Source organism: Dermacentor andersoni, chromosome 4 (assembly GCF_023375885.2).
Source record: "Dermacentor andersoni chromosome 4, qqDerAnde1_hic_scaffold, whole genome shotgun sequence".
In the NCBI taxonomy this organism is placed as follows: domain Eukaryota; kingdom Metazoa; phylum Arthropoda; class Arachnida; order Ixodida; family Ixodidae; genus Dermacentor; species Dermacentor andersoni.
In genome coordinates, this window is record NC_092817.1 from 5277113 (window position 1) to 5294644 (window position 17532).

The 17532-nt window shown below is 43.7% G+C and overlaps 1 protein-coding gene across 3 annotated transcripts; it reads right to left on the reverse strand.

Moving 5' to 3' along the window:
- Positions 1–566: 566 nt before the first annotated feature.
- Positions 567–16848, reverse strand: LOC126535950 (gem-associated protein 8-like). Of its 3 annotated transcripts, none has more exons than XM_050182820.3 (4): positions 16515–16848; positions 16319–16372; positions 10648–10768; positions 567–2314 (listed from the first exon to the last, which is right to left on the reverse strand). In XM_050182820.3, exons 1-4 carry the CDS (start codon positions 16545–16547, stop codon positions 2118–2120), a joined length of 405 nt encoding a protein of 134 aa, XP_050038777.1. In that variant the 5' UTR covers positions 16548–16848; the 3' UTR covers positions 567–2117. The 3 variants fall into 3 exon arrangements, with proteins under 3 accessions (XP_050038777.1, XP_050038775.1, XP_050038776.1); XM_050182818.3 differs by having other exon boundaries at positions 10648–10773; XM_050182819.3 differs by lacking the exon at positions 16319–16372 and having other exon boundaries at positions 10648–10773; positions 16515–16847.
- Between the last annotated feature and the right edge of the window lie 684 nt (positions 16849–17532).

Here is a 17532-nt window from a genome sequence, read left to right on the forward strand (position 1 = left end):
ACACTGCCATGTACGTAGACGCACTTGTGCGATACGCGTCAGCTCTTCGGCTGGGAGCGCGGTGCCTGTGAGGACAAGGGCAAACGACATTCAGTTTGAAATATAAGCTCTTTCCAGGGTACATTGTACGCACGGCGCTTGTCAGGTCAAAATAGCCGGACCTGGTGCGGGGCCCTTTAAGTGTATCTGCCGAAATTTTTATTGATCAGAGAATGTTCATTTTCGGACGTTTTCCTCAGTTCATTCAATACAACGCACTATCCATTTCTTTGACAACAAATATGCAGTTTTCAGATAGAGAAAAAAATAACAGGAAAGTAAAAGACAAGCATAAAATGTGCAACTGGGTGAAACTATAAAAATGAGTTTCTCAGACACGTATTTCATTATTGCCACTTGGTCCAAAAACTCACCATAGTAAAATGTGGAAGGAATAGTGTTCATGCAGTAAAATGCACACATTTAAATACTATATATATCTTAAGATGCATAAAATAAATAAAGGAAAACACTTGAAATCAGCACAAAATGGCTACTACTATTCTCAAATGCAGAGGTACAGAACATACATGGCAATATTTTTATTTACAGAAACTGTTAACAATTTCGCTATTTGTAGAATGTGGTGAACGATCATAGTCATTACTGGATTTTTTAAAATGAAGTTTGGAATTTGGTAGGTCGTTTTAGTACAAGTGCTGGTGGTTCTTACATATTCCAGCTTTAAGTAAAAATCACACACCTGCAACAGTATAAAAAATATCGGAACAATTATAAATAGATAGCAGGCCGCTAGATTGGATTATGTGAAAGGTTGGGCACTACGATGGATCACAGAACCTACCAAAATCAATGCGAAGTACACTCGATCTCGCGGTCAATAGGTATGTGCTGTCTTGCCAAGCGACATGGTCTGCTGGGTATGTGCCCAAGTAGACTACTTGCAGCTAGCTGCTGCTGTCCGGCCTAGTAGGCAATTTGGGTCACTGGGTATGGGCCCGGACAACTTCAGCAATGCGTATGTGGTATTTGTATATGCGCATTCTTGGCCAACCCCTAGAATGGCTGTGCAAAGGTGACACAAGGAAAGCGCGTAATAAGTTTCTTTAGCTACAACAAAAACCAAGAGTAATGCACAGAAAGCATAGATGCGGAGGAAGAGAGCAGGATACCTCATTGGTTAGCGAGCGCGTGCCAGCTGCGCCATCTGACAAGTTGTTTGCAGCACTTCGGAAGCTGCAGGAGTTCTTAGCCAATAGGAAGGCTGAATGTCCCTCGAGATGTGTTCATCCGGGCCGCGTAGTCTGCTCACCGTCACGGTAATTCGCGGTATACGATGTGCACATGCAAGAGTTCTAACATGTCACATGTCACTGTAATTTATAATGTGCCAAGAAAAAATAAATCTCACTAATCCCGCCAATAATCAGACAGTTGCACCTGGAGCTATATTCCGCTGCGCTAGGATATTACCTGTGTATGCCTCGTGCCATCAGCAGTGCTGCAAACTATTTCAGAGACAGAGTATAGAAAAGTTTTGTTGCTGGCTGCAAGCACCCCATCCGTAACAGATTCTTGCTTGATGGATAGCCCTTGGAATGAAGATCCAGGATTCTAGGGATAGTGGGGATTGCTATGGAGTTTCAACTAGGGCGCTGTGATTAAAAGATATACCATGTCATGGTACCAGTTGGCATTATGGTTGGCAGCGAGATCGTCACTTCGCATGTGTGCCAATATGCTCCTGAGGTTTTTGTGATTCAAGGATGGTGTGGGGATGTGCAGCAGGTTGCAAAAGAAAGCTAGGGTCGCTTGCTGGCGGACAAGGAAGAGCCGTTTGTAGACAAAGCCAGTATGGCTGTGTCTCAATCTTTCATTCCATTTATTTTTGCCCTTGCGTGTAGCACATCAGCTCCTTCAAAGGAACACGATTCTGTAAAGGTGAGCACACGCTGTGATGTTCATCCAGCCTTCAATGATGGCTTCTTCATTCGCGTTCTATACAGGAAAGCAAGCTCGGATGCAAATTTTGTGTGATGGTCATTCTTCACTGGCGGACATGAACACACAATACATATCCGTGTCACTTCCTGCATGACTGTCATTTAATGGCAAGGTCAGAGCTTGAGCGGGATGTTCGGCCATGGTTTGGGCTGCTGGCTGTCAGTGAAGTGTTCGAAGGAGAGCTGCATGGCAGTCTCCATGCCTCGCACTGCGGCTGCGGCAGCCGGCCCGTACAGCTGCACGTGGTGCCGGCAGGAGCCTGAAGCTGTCGTTTGCCGCCACTGATACTTCTGCTCGACCCCAGAGTCGCCTGCATGTAAGCCGACAAGACAGTGTTCTAGAGGCAAACTTCGTTATAACAATGTTGCGTCGGACACGAAAATACCTTCGTTATATCCGATATTCGTTATAAACATACATGCACATATTAGTGGGGGAAAGAACATAGCGATCAAGTCTATGCAAAAGAAATGCAAGCGGGGTGCCTCAGATGGGCCAGCAAAGGGTCTCCTACAGATTTTGACAACCCGTCGACACTTTGCCATGCTGACAAGGCAAACAATAAATTACACACATACACCCTGCACCGCTGCGAAGACGCAACTGCGTAATCTGTGTTCGCGCGGGATCGGCAAGTTGGCTTGCTGACTGAAAACCAAACCAAGCCGCTGACCAAGACGCACATGCCACCAATAGACTTCTCGGACAAGGAGGGAACCGCACGCGAATTGGTACTCCACTGCTGCCGCCGTCAGTCTAACTTATGATCTCACGCTCAACAATGTCTATGAGTGCAAACATATTGACAGCTGCTTAGACTGAGCAAAATTGGATGAGCTGATTGGCTGGTTGAGCACTAGGTCACGTGAAGGCAATAGTATTGCCGCAGTGATCGTTGCAGAATATGTCCCCAGATGCTCCACCGGCCGCACTGAAACCGAGCGCTGCTTCGTGGGGAGTTGGCAACCAAATCTGAGGTTTCCTGCAAGTCAACATAACGGCAACTTCGTTTGTGGTCGTCATGTTTGCTATGGCAGTGTTTCATGAATAGAGGAAGGAAAAAACTAAGAGGGAGCATCACGTGACAATCTTGAAGCCTAGCTATAAAGAATTTTGAGGAATGGGGATGATGGGAAATAGGCCCTCACATGATAGGCAAGCAGTAGATTTAGTTGGCTTGCTTTGGTTGAGTCTGTGGAGGGATTTCAGAATATGCGCACATAGTAGGTGTAGCAAACACACGCTGAGGTTGAGTGAAGGAATTCAACTGTGTGAAGCGGTTGAGCCTCTGTTATGTCAGTCAGGTAACACACCGAACCACCACGCGGCTCGCCGCGTAAGCAAGCAGCAGACAGGCACCAAGGCTGTAGTGAATGAAGGAATCAGGTAATTAACCGGCATTGTGTCCAACCACCAACGGGGCCACCTCAAGGATGACTGGTCACGTTTCAGGGCAGTTTCAGGGAATGAAGAAACCTTTCATCCTACAAGAAAACGTGTGAAGGCTACCAAGCTGCCCTTCCCATGGCGATTCGTTGAGTTTGGGGGCATCTTCTGGGAAACAATGATGTCCTCGCCCCTGGAAACATGTGCAGGTGATTAAGCAAGCATGCAGGGTCCACAGCGACTCCTTTTCTGTGTGAAAAAATTCATCCCATCTTGTGCCCAATGGCCCAATGACGGACTGGCGAGCCAGAGACCCCGGCCATGTTTTAGGCCGTGTTGGCCCATTGCGTAAACCATATGCATACACCATAGTCAACTCAGTCGTTCTGCTCAATGCCTTCTGCTTCTCAACAAACCAGCGGGAACTCAATAGGCGCATCTCAACAGCATAAGGACGTTGCACCACACAATCTCACAAAATAGTGCACATAAATCTCAAGGAAAGGCGACGACTTCAGCATTTAGAGTGCAGGGTGATGCTATTTATTTATTTCACAATGAAAGACGCGCAGCATAGTCTTTTACTAAGCAAACACGCGACAAATAACTATCCTGTGAAACACCTTGTCCTTTGTGTTGGCTGGGTTCACAATAACCCAGCCGACACAAAAAGTTCCATGGATGTCCCAAAACGTGTCCACGTGTCCCATATCCACGTGTGGATTTACATGTGACGCTTTAGTCGGCAAGGTTCGAAAAGCACATCATCACGGACATGACTGAGATGTGGATGAGCATACAGAGTATTTTCGGCATCAGGAGACATTGTGAAACTTTGCATTAAACAAACGGGGACAAAGAAAGATACACAAGGACGAGCGCTTGTCCTTGAGTATCTTTCTTTGTCCCCGTTTGTTGAGTGCAAAGTTTCACAATTAATCAATTCCAACTAGGCCGGATCACAGTGATGCATCAGGAGACGATCTGCCACATGGCCGTGTTTCCCCAGAGCAGCTGCTCTTTTTAAGTTGACCTAATATTTTAGATTATCCTACTCGGGTCCAGGCTTTTCCTTCGGCCCGCACATTAATAGTCAGCCTCCTAGATGTTCAGTTGTTCGAGTGCCTGAGAAAGATAACATTGTTTTCTGATATGTTGAAATTATAACCTGAAAGTATAAAGCCTCAAGCTCATATGGATACGCCATAGTTGGCATATTTTCTGATAGCATTCACTTTGAAAACTTAAGTTGGTTGAATATCGAACTTGTGCCAGGTTGAAGGCCTTGAAGAAAGGAACTGCCAACTGCACTTCCACGCAGGCACACACCTGTGGACGCACATGCGAAGCGTGCGGACTGATACCATGTTGGATTTAGCGTTTTCAATGTCCAGAATTTTTTATGTTATTTTTGCTGCGCAATTTTATATTTACTTCATTAAATCCAATAATTTGTTATATCCATGTTCGTTACATTAAAGTTTGTCTGTACTGGTGGAAGTAATTTACACAATGTACCCATGCTGCACAGGGATTCCTGTCCTGTCTGCTATTGGCCACGGTACCTACCAGTTTTCAGCTTGGCAGCACACCAAGAGACGAGTCTCATATAATTACAGGTTCGTACTGTTGCGATACAACACATGCTTAAGACACGGTGCAAAGAAAGACAAAGATGGGCATCTGGGCTTGGCATGAGCTGGTTTTCCATCTTGGTCTCTGGCTGCGCTGCTCTTGTAAATACATAGTAATTAGTTCCTTTGTGTCTCTCCACACATAACAGTACAAAACAAAGGCCACCTTGATTAAGCAAATCAGAGAGGAATGAGCATTTGAGAGTGATAAAACAAAATGAAAGGACCTGTGCATTGTTGCACTAATCTTTGCTTGAATAAATACAAATTCTATCCGGCGCTGCAGATGACACATTCTGATGACATGCATGCTCGTCTTCACTTCTGTAGATAACTGACAATCTCGCAATAAACAAGGTACTTGCTGTTGTGCACCAGAAGTTTCATGTCACATGTTCAACATAAGGCAATACAAATACTGAATAATGAGGAACATGATGCTTCCCCTCTGCTTCTTTGTGCGGCAACACATTAGTTGGGTAATATACTACCTCAAAATGGTTGTTTGTGGCTTTTATGTTGGTACAACGACAAACAGTGTGAAAATGGAACTATAAAATTAAGGGAACACAGGCACAGAACTTCCAACTATGTTGTTTATTGCCCAGGGAGGGAAAATATGGCATGCAGAAAAAAAAGCAGTCAATGCAATACACAGACACATCACAAAATGATTACATGAATGACTGGGGGATTCTGAGTACATTTGGAAAGGAAGGGATAATCTTGCAGATATGCAGAATCTTGTCCTTCACTAGCTGCATCATGAAGGTCGTCTATGACCTCCCTTTGAGCTGCAGCTGATTCTACACGGCTCAGACAATGATCGCCTCACTGATTGTCTCTGGGAGCATGCTAACAACATAACACAGATGAATGGTGGTAACCTGGCTTTTCATTGCTGGTCATGTGGGTACAGCCCGAAAGTAAAGGAAGTCAGAATCATCAAGAGGCATGCAGATCAGTGCACATGTGAGATCATCAATGCCTTTACCTCATCAATGCCTTTGGGGCTTTACGTGCCCCACAACGATATGATTATGAGGCACACTGTAGTGGAGGACTCGTGGAATAACTTTGACCACCTGGGGTGCTTCAACGTGCACCCAAATCTAAGCACACGCCGAGTGTTCCTTGCATTTCCACCCCCATCCGGATGCAGTTGTCGTGGCCAGAATCGTAGCTGTGACCTCGAGCTTTGCAGTGCAATGCCACAGCCACTAAGTTGGGAAGGTGCATGTATCAATATGTTCATTATTTACTGTCTCCATTTTCCTCTTTCAAATCACTGATTACATTAATCTGGCTTCCCAGTGGCCTATGCAAGGAGTAGACTGACACAGTCTTTCAATTTTGCAATCGTAACTTCACCCAGATAGATTCAGCTGTTCGTGGCTCCATTTCTAATTTATTAGAATAAACCTTCTATTTAACTAATATAAACACACTGCCCCCGTGTCGATCTCTGTCTCTCTGATAAGCCGCATAAATTACGGGAAATATTTCATTGTCACTAATTTCACTGTTCAGCCACGACTCGGTTCCAAGAATGACAGTGGGATTAGTCATATGAAGGTTAGCGAAATCAACCTTATTGGCAATGCTTCTGCAATTGACAAGCAATACTTTGAGCTTGGTACCGTTGCTTCACTGTCACCCTGATTGTATTACTGAACGAAGTGCCTCATCATAAGTGTACTTCATGTTGTTGAGAAACAAAGATTCATAACGAAGGCTTACTTTATCACCCTCTTTACAGTGCATTTTGGTGTAATCCCATAACATCTTTCTTTTCTTTTGCACAGTCTCTGAAAATCCTCCTAGGCGCTAATACATGTACCCTTAAACTTCTTTGCCATAACTAGAATACGCTGCTTATCTTTATAACTGGAAAATTTAGCTATTAGTGGCCGTTTTTTCTGTGAACTAAACCTGCCTAGTCGGTGTGCCCTTTCAATGCTAACTTGCTCTATTTCTAAATGAGACCGCCACAGTTCTGACACTGTGCTTTCAGATTTGACTGCCCTCTCATGTTCATCATTATCGTCAATGCCATAGAAGACCAGGTTATTACGTCTGCTCTTGTTTTCAATGTCATCAGCTTTAGGCACCAGAGTGTCAATTCCGGCCCGATTCTGCTCCACTGTTATCCGGCTGTTTGAAACTGCCGACTGTAGCTCATCAATTTTATTTATCTTTGCTTCAAGCTTGCCCAAGTGGCTTCTTAAGTCAGTCAGAGCAACCTGTTGTTCAGCCTGGAAGTTTTCTATGGATGACAACTTTCTTTGATTTCTTTTTGGCCACTTAAAAGTTCCTTTAGGAGGGCAGTATCAGGGCCGGGATTCAGCACAACATTATTGCACACAAGCACTAGCAAAAGATAGAAAGCAAAACGACGAAAAAGCACAAAGTGACAACGCCTACGATAAACGCGTGTTCTATTATCTATGTGAGAAGGTACAGATGCGAAAAGCAACGGGGATGGAACCGGCAATGCAACAATGCCATAAAAGCCATGGGGTGTGCAAAGACTAACCTGCATGAAACACAGCAAAGTTGTGAATTGCACCGCCATCGAAGAGCCGGTTCCACGCGCTAGTGAGCGACTGATGTTCCAGGACTTTTGTAGCTTGAGGTGATGTATGCAGGTCGCCCAAGGTTCATTGTCCAGGAAACTGCACTTTCCAAATTTGGCGGCCTGACATTTTCTGCTTCTAGCTTGATCATCTAATTTGTTATGCCGGAACGATCCCGGTGATGCGCAGTCGCCATCAAGCTCGATGTTGTGACAAAGTTGTCAAGAATCGCTTCCTGCGAACACCTGTATGAAACATAGCAAAGTCGTGAATGGCACCGCCATCACAGAGCCGGTTCCATGCCTCAGTGAGCGAATGATGTTCCACGACTGTTGTAGCTCGAGGTGATGTATGTAGGTCGCCGAAGGTTCGTTGTCCAGGAAACTGCACCTTCCGAATTTGGCGGCCTGACATTTTCTGCTTCTAGCTTGATCATCTAATCCGTTATGCCGGAATGGTCCCAGTGATGAATCTACACAGTCGCTGTAAAGCTCAGTGTTGTGACAAAGTTGTCGAGAATCGCTTCCTGCGAACACCTACATGAAACATAGCAAAGTCGTGAATGGCACCACCATTGCAGAGCCAGTTCCACGTGCCAACTTGTGCTGGCAAAAAAGAAAGTTTCCATAGAAGAAAACATGGCAAGAGATCAAGCAATCTGCAGTTTACACATGAGAAAAAAAGCAGCAAATTGCAAAATTTTAAAATTTCAGAAAGCAGCATGAAACAGCAAATTCGGTCACGATCAAATTTCGCTGAAAAACTCGTACAAATGCGAAACAGAGCAAGAAGTGACATTGATGTTATTGCGCACGAGTATGTTTAACCCTTTGAGGGTAGTTTTTTTTCCCCGCTATATGTGACCACCCGAGTCGATTTTTTTTTACTGCAGATTCCAATTCTTCTTACGGACTTGTTTCGAAAAAAATGCACCGCAATTTCTTTAGGGTGACCGTAAAGTGAGAAAAAAATATCTTGCATTAGTATATATGTACTCTTCATTCATGAATAACAACAATAAAAAAGGAAATAAACTTATAAGAATTAAAGATTTGATGCATTGTTATACACATAGGTTAAGGCTTTGACAATGCGCACATGAGAATATTTCGCAAGTGTCAAACCTTCCTGCTCTTACACTAATATTTACGTCCATAGCGTAATTGAACTGCGTAGGTGCGTGCACTAAAGAAAACTGTGTGGTTGTGGGCCCGTCAAAAAAGTAAAACGTGTGACAAACTTCCGCTAATCTTCATCTTATCGCCAACCAGAGGCAATAAGTTTTCATGAGTCTCAAAAAATAAAAAAAAGCAACGGAAACGCGTGCACGGCGGCATCCTTCCTATGCGCACCCCTGTGAGCACTAAACGAGCGAGAAACAAGCTGTCACCCTTTGAGCGATTAGTAACGAGATAGCCATCAGTTTTGCAAGCGCAAGAAGCCGAAATCGTCAGCAAAACAAAACCCAAACCGCCGTCCACCCGCGCGCAGTAGTATATAGACGCGCAGGAGCAAATTAGCTCTAAAACAAACCATGTAACGAAAACCAAGAGAGGGAGGCGCGTGAAAAAAATTTGCCGTATTCCCACATAGTGGCAGCACATGACAGAAAGGAATAAGTTAGGAAATTGGCACGCTTCTTAAACGTACAGACGGCACCGTAAATGTACGGTGTCGACCATTTTGGGCTTGTTCGCGACGCCGTATATTTATGTCATTGACCCTGAAAGATTTAACAGGCGTGGTAAGTAATGATATAGCATTTGAAAGCATAGTTGGTTCGAGGATGTGGCAAATGCCATTGTTCGGGTGATCATGTGCTGTATTCTGTTCGGTTTCTAACTAACTGTGTTAAGGACATAATGTATGACTGGTTTTGTTTCTCACCTTTACAATAGGCTCTGTCTAACAGAGAGTGCAGCGTGAGTAATTTCAGCTGTTTTCTTGCAAGGAAGTCTATGTGATCAGTCCATGACACATGGCTATAAAATAACACACCTAACATATTTGCAGACCGAACAAGGTCAGTTCTTGAAAAGCCTATTGAAAGGCCAGCCTCTAAGTTAACACGTTTATTTTTGGCTCAAAATAAAAAGCTTTGGTTTCAATTCATAATCATAATCATAAATAATTTCATAATCTTTCCTGCACCTTGTGGGATTCGGCACAAATTATTTGCCATAATAAATCACTTGCTCTCTCCTGCAGTTTTCCAAACATTTTTTTTGCCTTAGGCAATGTCAGCAATGAAGTGTAACAGCCCACAGATACCAGACCCATGCTATGCACACACTTCATAATTTTCTAGAAAAGTGTTTCGCCCTGTGCTGTAACTATTCCTTTGTCGTCGGGCAGATTTGTCAGACCTTGAAGGGTTACCATAAATGCACCCTGGAAAGCGATAGGCACCTCCTCAAATGAGAGGAACCGATGAGTTGAAGCGCAGAGTTCATGTCACACCCGTTCCAGTATGTTGCTCACTTTCAAGAAAAGGTGCCACTTAAATAATGTGTAGCAGTTTGCTGTGTGGAACCTTGTAAAAAACTTTAGAATAATCTAAGAAAGCAGCTTTGAGCTGAAGCAGCTTTGAATAGGAATAGTTAGCATGTATTCAATTTTATTAGAAACTGAATATTTACCCACTGCTACTAATTAACAACTGCACTAAATAATTTTCTAATTAGTCATTTTGTATAAGTTGAATTGTAATCATCCTTTAACTGCAAAAACAAGGGGAATCTCTACCTCATGTTTATTTATTTTTTCTATTTACAAATATTGCTGTCTCTATTTCGAGACATAACAGGAGTGGGTACAGGTACTAGAAAAGAACAAATCAACAGGTGATATGATTATGAGTCATATAGCAGGAGTGGGTACAGATTTTAGTATATACAAATCTTTGAATTGCAATAATGCAATAATGGGAAATTGGAAAGATAGTGGATCAGCAGTGGGCAAGAGAAAAAAAGTGCTAGATTGTATGCAACAATCTATGAAATGCCAATGAACCTTGCTTTAAGGTTATAACAATGTGGGGTACTCACCAAGACTTTTACGATGCCGTGCACTGTGCTCAAAGAAAGCAATCAGCTCTTCAGTCACTGGCATCTCAAAGTCACCATCCTCAGGAGTCTCAAAGTGATCATCCTGCCCTGTTTGCGAAGCCTGCACTAAAAGCAACAAAGCATAAGAGCACAACAGTTGTGCACAGTTGGGAAAGCGAGTGGCAGTCTGCATACTATTTGGGCAGCCATCCCACATTCTGCAACTGCTGTTTGCTACATCATTAATTCAGCCAAATCATGAAAGTGTCTCCAAACAGCCTTTGCTCTTTCTCCAGCAATTACCCCCAATCATCGTACTGCACTTTAAACATCTGGCCATGACTTGCACACAATGGCAGAATTAACTGTGCATTTATGCAAGCATATAGCACTTTTCTTCAGTGCTTTACAGATACCTAACACTGACTGGAGCAGTGCATCTGAAACAGATCTCAGCCGAAGAAAATGCCAGTCGAATTTTCGCCACTGAAAAAGTAGGTCCGATGGCACCTTTGTGTACAAATTAATGAGCAAAACCGTCTCCACTGAAAACACCAAGAAAAATGATGTACCAAATGTGCGACTGCACTAAGCTCAGCTCAATATGCACATTATTATTTGCGATACTACCAGTATCAGTGAGACCAAAGCAGGTGGGCATTGTATTAGACAGCTTTACGAAAAAAAGCAAACAGGTCATAACATTTGAGAAGCCTTTCCCTGAGACACAGGTGATGAGACAGCCCCCCCTTCTGCCTATGAACATTACAACTCACTGGTGTTCGTACTTGCTTCCATTGACACTGAGCACCCACTGACGTTCATACACATGTCCAGTCATACTCACCTCCCTTCGTTACTCACCAATGCTACATCGCCCATCTTTGAAATCAGCCTGGAGTGAGTACGAATCAGTGGACTTGCGAGTATCCCAAACTATGGCCATAAATGAATATTGGCAACAGCTTGTCACTTTCCAGTCAGAGTGACCAAGTACCATTGTCATAAAGGTCAAGACAGCCTAACTCAATTAGTTTTGCACTACTCACCCCTTCTAAAGAATTAGTAATAAACAGGATCCGTAATAGCATCGTTACAGGTAGTGCTGTACCTCCCAAGTATGTTAAGAGTCTTATCTCCCAAACCATAGCTCGTACTATCTGCTGCATGTACATAATATTGCATTTCCCCTTCCAACCTTAACCTAACCTGCATATACCTTGTACGCAAGGGTGGCATTCATAATCCCGCATCAAATTATAGGGCTCTATCTGCACTACCAATAACACCCAGGTATTGGAATGCGCTATAAATTTTCAGCATAAAGAAATTTCTTGCCAAGTATCAAGTAATAAACAACACTTCATATGATTTTAAAAGCCAAATACACAGAATTGGCCAAGTTAAATTTAATATAGGAAACACATTGGCTGAGGTTAGTGTCACTTTACCAATCACTGGCCGTTGGCATGTAGTAGTAGCCAACACACGAGCATGCCTGGGCATACAAAGACAACATTTATAGTGACTGCACCAATGGACTTTTTCTCCACTGTCTGTAACTTTAATGCTCTACAGTACTCTCCGTAACCATCAAAAACTCGATCACAGACCAAAGTTTGTCCACAGACAAAAAATTATGCTAATGCACATTCTGAAGTCTGTGTGAAGGGATGCTATGTCTAAGTTTATCAATGCTCCTGCTTATATTACTGCAAGTGATTATGAAAGGGGGTTGCACAAGTTGTCTAAGTAACTCATTTGTTTCTCACTGACGATACTCAGCAGCAAATACCCAGTGCCGAAGTTGTCATTTAAGGTTTCATATTCCTCGTCTCAAAATAGTAGCAAATTAATTTGGGGGGAACTGGCCAAGAATAGGCACATAGTCCAAGTTGTCTACTCGGCAGGGACAGCTACTAGCACATAACCAGTGGTCCCAGTTGTATGTTTGTGTATGTATGTGCACACACGCACGCGCGCACACACACACGCACACACACAGTGTGTCTGTAAAGTCATGGTGCACTTTCGACTAGTCACAGGAAATCAACGAAACAAGATATAAATGTGAAATCTTCACCAAATAAAAGGAAAACTCTCCAAGTTTCATACCTGTTCAGTGCAGTTCGATTGGCTCTCCCATATAGCCTCTAGAGACTCGTCACTTACCGATGGCCTACCAGAATGGGGTTTGTCCAACAAATTGCGCAGCCTTCAACTGCTTAACCCACTGATTAATGTTATTACTCGACGGAGATGCTGAACTCCTGCTACCAAATTTTAGCAGGGAATGTTGACACATTGTTAAAGGCACTGCTGTTGCTTACTTCGACGAATTTACCCCAATACAAGACCACCTCTTAGTGGAGCACGCGGTGTCCACCGTGCCTAGGCCTGCACCTGTGGTTGATGTCAGTCAAACTTTATCGCCCGTCGAATGCAACAGCCTTCTTGAGCTCATCAATCAGTTTCACAGCTGCATCTCACCTGCATCAAACGTTTGCCAGATGTCACTCACCAAGCACCGCATTATCGCCGAAGGTGACGCAAGACCCACTCGATAGAATCTGTACCGTGTATCACCACAGAGCGTGAGGCAATAAAAGAAAAGTGAAGACAATGCTCAAGGACGGGGTTATTTGGCCATCCTTCGGCATCGCATGTCGTATTGGTAAAAAAGAAGGGCAGTAGCCTGCACTTCTGCGCCAGTTATTGAAAACTCGACGAGATCCCAAGAAAGACGTTTATCCACTATCGTGGATCGATGATTCACTGGACGGGCTATGAAACGCATGTTACTTTTCGTCGATGGTCTTGAAAAGTGGCTACTGGCAAATCGAAGTTGATGAGAGAGACTGTGAAAAGACTGCTTTTGTGATGCCCAATGGACTTTATGAATTTCAGGTGCTTCCCTTCGGTTTGTGTTCTGCGCCAGCAACATTTCAACGGCTAATGGACATGGTACTCTCAGGCCTGAAATGGCAAACCTGCCTGGTATATCATGACGATGCGATTGTTTTTTCCGCCACGTTCGAGGAACACTTACGAAGACTGAAGACGGTCTTTGAAGCAATACGCTCAGCTGGTCTAACTTTGAACCCTGAAAAGTGCCATTTTGGTTTTGAAGAACTTCAATTCATCGGTCACGTCGTTAGCCATCAAGGTGTCCAACATGTCCCTGATAAAATTGCTGCCATCACTAATTTCCCGATGCCATCTGATAAAAAGGCTGTGCGATGTTTTCTGGGCCTTTGCGCCTACTACCGGCAGTTTATTTCAGATTTTTTGTGCATTGCGTGGCCATTAACACATCTCACCAGAGAAGATGTAGACACGACTACTATGGATACGACGGTGGTTGCAGGGAAACTGGATAAATTTAAGTTCAATGTACATGATGGTACATTTCTGCTATTTCTGAAAAATAAACACCACGGAAGTATGTCAGGTGGACAACTTAAGCAGGGTGTGCAGAAGCAGAGCCACATTAATTAAAGCGCACCGCAGGGTCTAGGTGATACTACCGAAGCGGTCGCACGTCAACACTTCTGTGCCTGCTGCAGTAGCTTTGCAGCTATGGCATTGGACGAAGTCGTTGATTAGATCCCGACTGCGACAGCTGCATTTAAATGAGGGCGAAATAAAAAACTCTCATGCACTTAGATTTAGGGACATGTTAAAAAACACCACGGTGTCAAAATTAATCTGGAGCCTGCCACTACGATGTGCCTCATAGTCTGATTGTGGTTTTGGCATGTACAGCCCCGTAATTCAATTAAACTTTAATACTTCTGCCATGGTGTAATGTGCCACGTGAGGAAATGAATATGCTAAACTATTTCAGAGGTAATTATGGAGTAAGGTGCACAACAACGCCTCAAGCAAACACCTCTTCCTGTATGTTACGTGTACTATAAAGACAAACAGCAGTGGTGCGCACAATGTAACGTTTAACATCAACTCAGCACTCTCGTCTTGGACTAAACATAGATGAAATGAAACACTCACCATCAACATCACCATTAATTATTGTGAAAGCAAACAGCACAGAAAGCTTCACTTACATTGATTCCCAAAGCGTGTGAGATCTGCATAAATTTTTTAAACTTTGTGTTGCTCTCGGATGGATGACAATCTTTCCCTTTCGTGAAGATTCAAGATTTTGCAAATGCCCATTACACCCAAGTAGCTTGATAGGCACGAAGGGAAACACAACAAAGGAAAGCCAGTCATTTTACGAATGATTCCCAGGTGTATTGAGACTTGAGAATTTTCTCGAAGGTGGCTAGTCTTCTGCTGCCGCATACTGCTCAGGTCATGGCGAAATGCCATTCCTTGGTCACTTTTCTGCGCCGTCAACCAATCTCCCGCTATCACCCGGAATTTCCTGTAACGTCCCAGCATTGCGAGTTCTAGCTGCAGCGGAAACAAAGGATGTCAAGCTGAGCTGCTTATGCTGGCAAACGAGGCGTGACACAAAGGAGCGGTGTTGCGCACTAGAAAGAAGATGCACTGATGCCCAAGAAGCGAAACACCATCTTGGAAAGGAGATGAGGCATTGTTCTGACCCTCAGAATGCCAAAAGGGCAGATGAAAGGAAGACGCAGTTCAAGTGAGGGAAAGAGATGACTAATCCTAATCAATGGCATTCATGACCACAGGATGCAACATGGAACCCAACTCAACTCCAGCAAAGCTTGTCTAGTTTGTTTTCGCAAAATTTATTCAAAAGGTTAAACTGCAAGCAAAAAACAAACTCTAGGAAGGGCGGAGCATGCCACCCAATATATTCATTGTATGTCATCATAAAATGTAGTGTTACTCCTTAACTTTGGTCATTATTGTTAAAATGGTTGCAAGTATTGAAAATTAAATTCTGGTGTTTTATGTGTCTAAACCACAATATGATAATGAGGTATGCCGTAGCAGGAAACTCCAGATTAATTTTTACCGCCTATGTGGGGCTCTTCGACCTGCACCCAGTGCACAGTACACGGCTGCTCTTGCATTTTGCCCCTTTGCAAGTATGACGTGACTCGTCTTGTAATAGCAAATGTGTACATCTAAAATCATGTCAAGCGAGAGTGCAAGGTCACCCTTCCGGCACCAGCAAGGATCCAGTTTTAAGAAACCGTATTGAGATGCGGGGACAGCACATACCATTAAGCAGATGGAACGAAGATTGCCTCATTAAGTTTCAAGTATATTATGTGCACGTAATGTGCCCAGCCTGAGAGGGTATTCCGTAAGAGTCCACCTGGTGGACTGTCCATTTCGGCCGCTGCTGATTGGATGCAGCTGTACGAGAGGAGATGAGCGGCCCTAGCCAATCAGCAGCAGCCAAAATGGACAGTCCACTAGGTGGACTCTTACAAAATACCCTCCCCTGCTTTCATTTTGTTGTGCTATTGTGTTCACTGCTTTGGATTACCTTTTGTACTGCACAACCACTCTTTTCCTTTTGTAATTTATTCGTACGCGAATATTTATGCTATGGTGTGTCGCGTTCCAAGATGTGTTATGTGGCTCGTGCCTTTATGTAATACCTTCCTCGTGGCGGGAGGTGTTTTGCACATTTTTAAGTTTACAAGAAATACGAAGCTCCCAGCATCGCTTATTCCCGTCGCCAAGTGCATACAGCAGCAGTGAAACTCTGCATGACACTTACATGTGCACAGTTCTTGGCAAGATTGAAGGGGCCTCCTCTCAATATAGGTGTTACCTAACATGGAAAATTATGGGGGGAAAGAAAGCACCATTTAAATGCGCCACTCTTCGCGAAATTAAAGCAGCAAACGCTCCAGACGTTACTTCAATGCTGTTAAGCGGTGTCTTGACGATTCTATGTTCAGTTTAAGACTCACAATCACTCGACGCTGCGCTTTGGGCGGCGACATCACGCAATAGTTGCTGGTGATGTTGAAACCAGTTCAGTGTGTTGTGATAGTGATGCCAGTAGCGCTTGAACAGTGGATTCTGGTACCATCGACCACGCATGCATGACTCAGACTCAGTATTGAGTGATGCGTAAGATCGCATGCCGACTACGCGCACTAGAAGAAAAACCGACGCGAACACACGACGAAGCACTTCCAATCACTTACTTGTACCATTAAACCAAAACTGCCCAAATCAGAATGCATAGAGCTTATGAAACTGCATACACGGCATACACCAATTCAAAAGTACAAAAAAAAGGAATCAGATCAGGGTTGCCAGATCGCTCCAACCACAGGTAGCCAAATTGGCCTCCGCAGTAGCCCAAATGTAGGCAAAAGTGAAACATTTAAGTTGCCCAAAGTAGCCAAAAAGCTTTGTCTTGTTGTGAAGTAATTTCTTAAGCATATTAAATTAATTTTCGGCAAGATTACCTCTATATTAGTTTTTTCACGCTTGATCACTCATGATCTCCGCTAGAGTACACTCTACCTCCGCGCGCATCGGCACGGAGGCCATGCGACACGGAAAACAGATGATGCACAAGCGCAAGAAGTGCAAAAATGCAGGCATGCAGGCGAATTCATGATAAGGCAAATGCGGTCTTCATTGCAAATGCACTGTTTTATTTTTCCCTGAGCACCAAAAGATCACGAAAAGAACGACACACAAATAGCACCGCGCTCTAAACACGCTAAGCAATGGCATGCATTCGTGCGTTCTGTATTATTACTTACAGCTTATGATAATTTCGCTTAATACCACACAATACACTAAAACAAAAACTACAAAAAATTGCAAGACAAAGTCTAACACAATAGACGGCGGCATAGAGTTTCTCACTATAACACCTAGAGGGTAATCTGGCGCGTGTTGGCTGATGTTGTAAGAGGCTTCGTCTAAAACGTGGATATGGCTACGCAAATAACGCGTTTTCAAAGTAAA

What these genes read in the sequence shown, in the direction of transcription:
- LOC126535950 (XM_050182818.3), bottom strand. Translation starts at nt 16,689, where the DNA reads ATGCGATCTTACGCATCACTCAATACTGAGTCTGAGTCATGCATGCGT. An exon ending in AAGCGCAGCGTCGAGTGATT is followed by an intron (nt 16,373 to 16,514) that starts GTGAGTCTTAAA and finishes TTTCCATGTTAG; the next exon opens with GTAACACCTATATTGAGAGG. An exon ending in TTGCCAAGAACTGTGCACAT is followed by an intron (nt 10,774 to 16,318) that starts GTAAGTGTCATG and finishes TGTTGCTTTTAG; the next exon opens with TGCAGGCTTCGCAAACAGGG.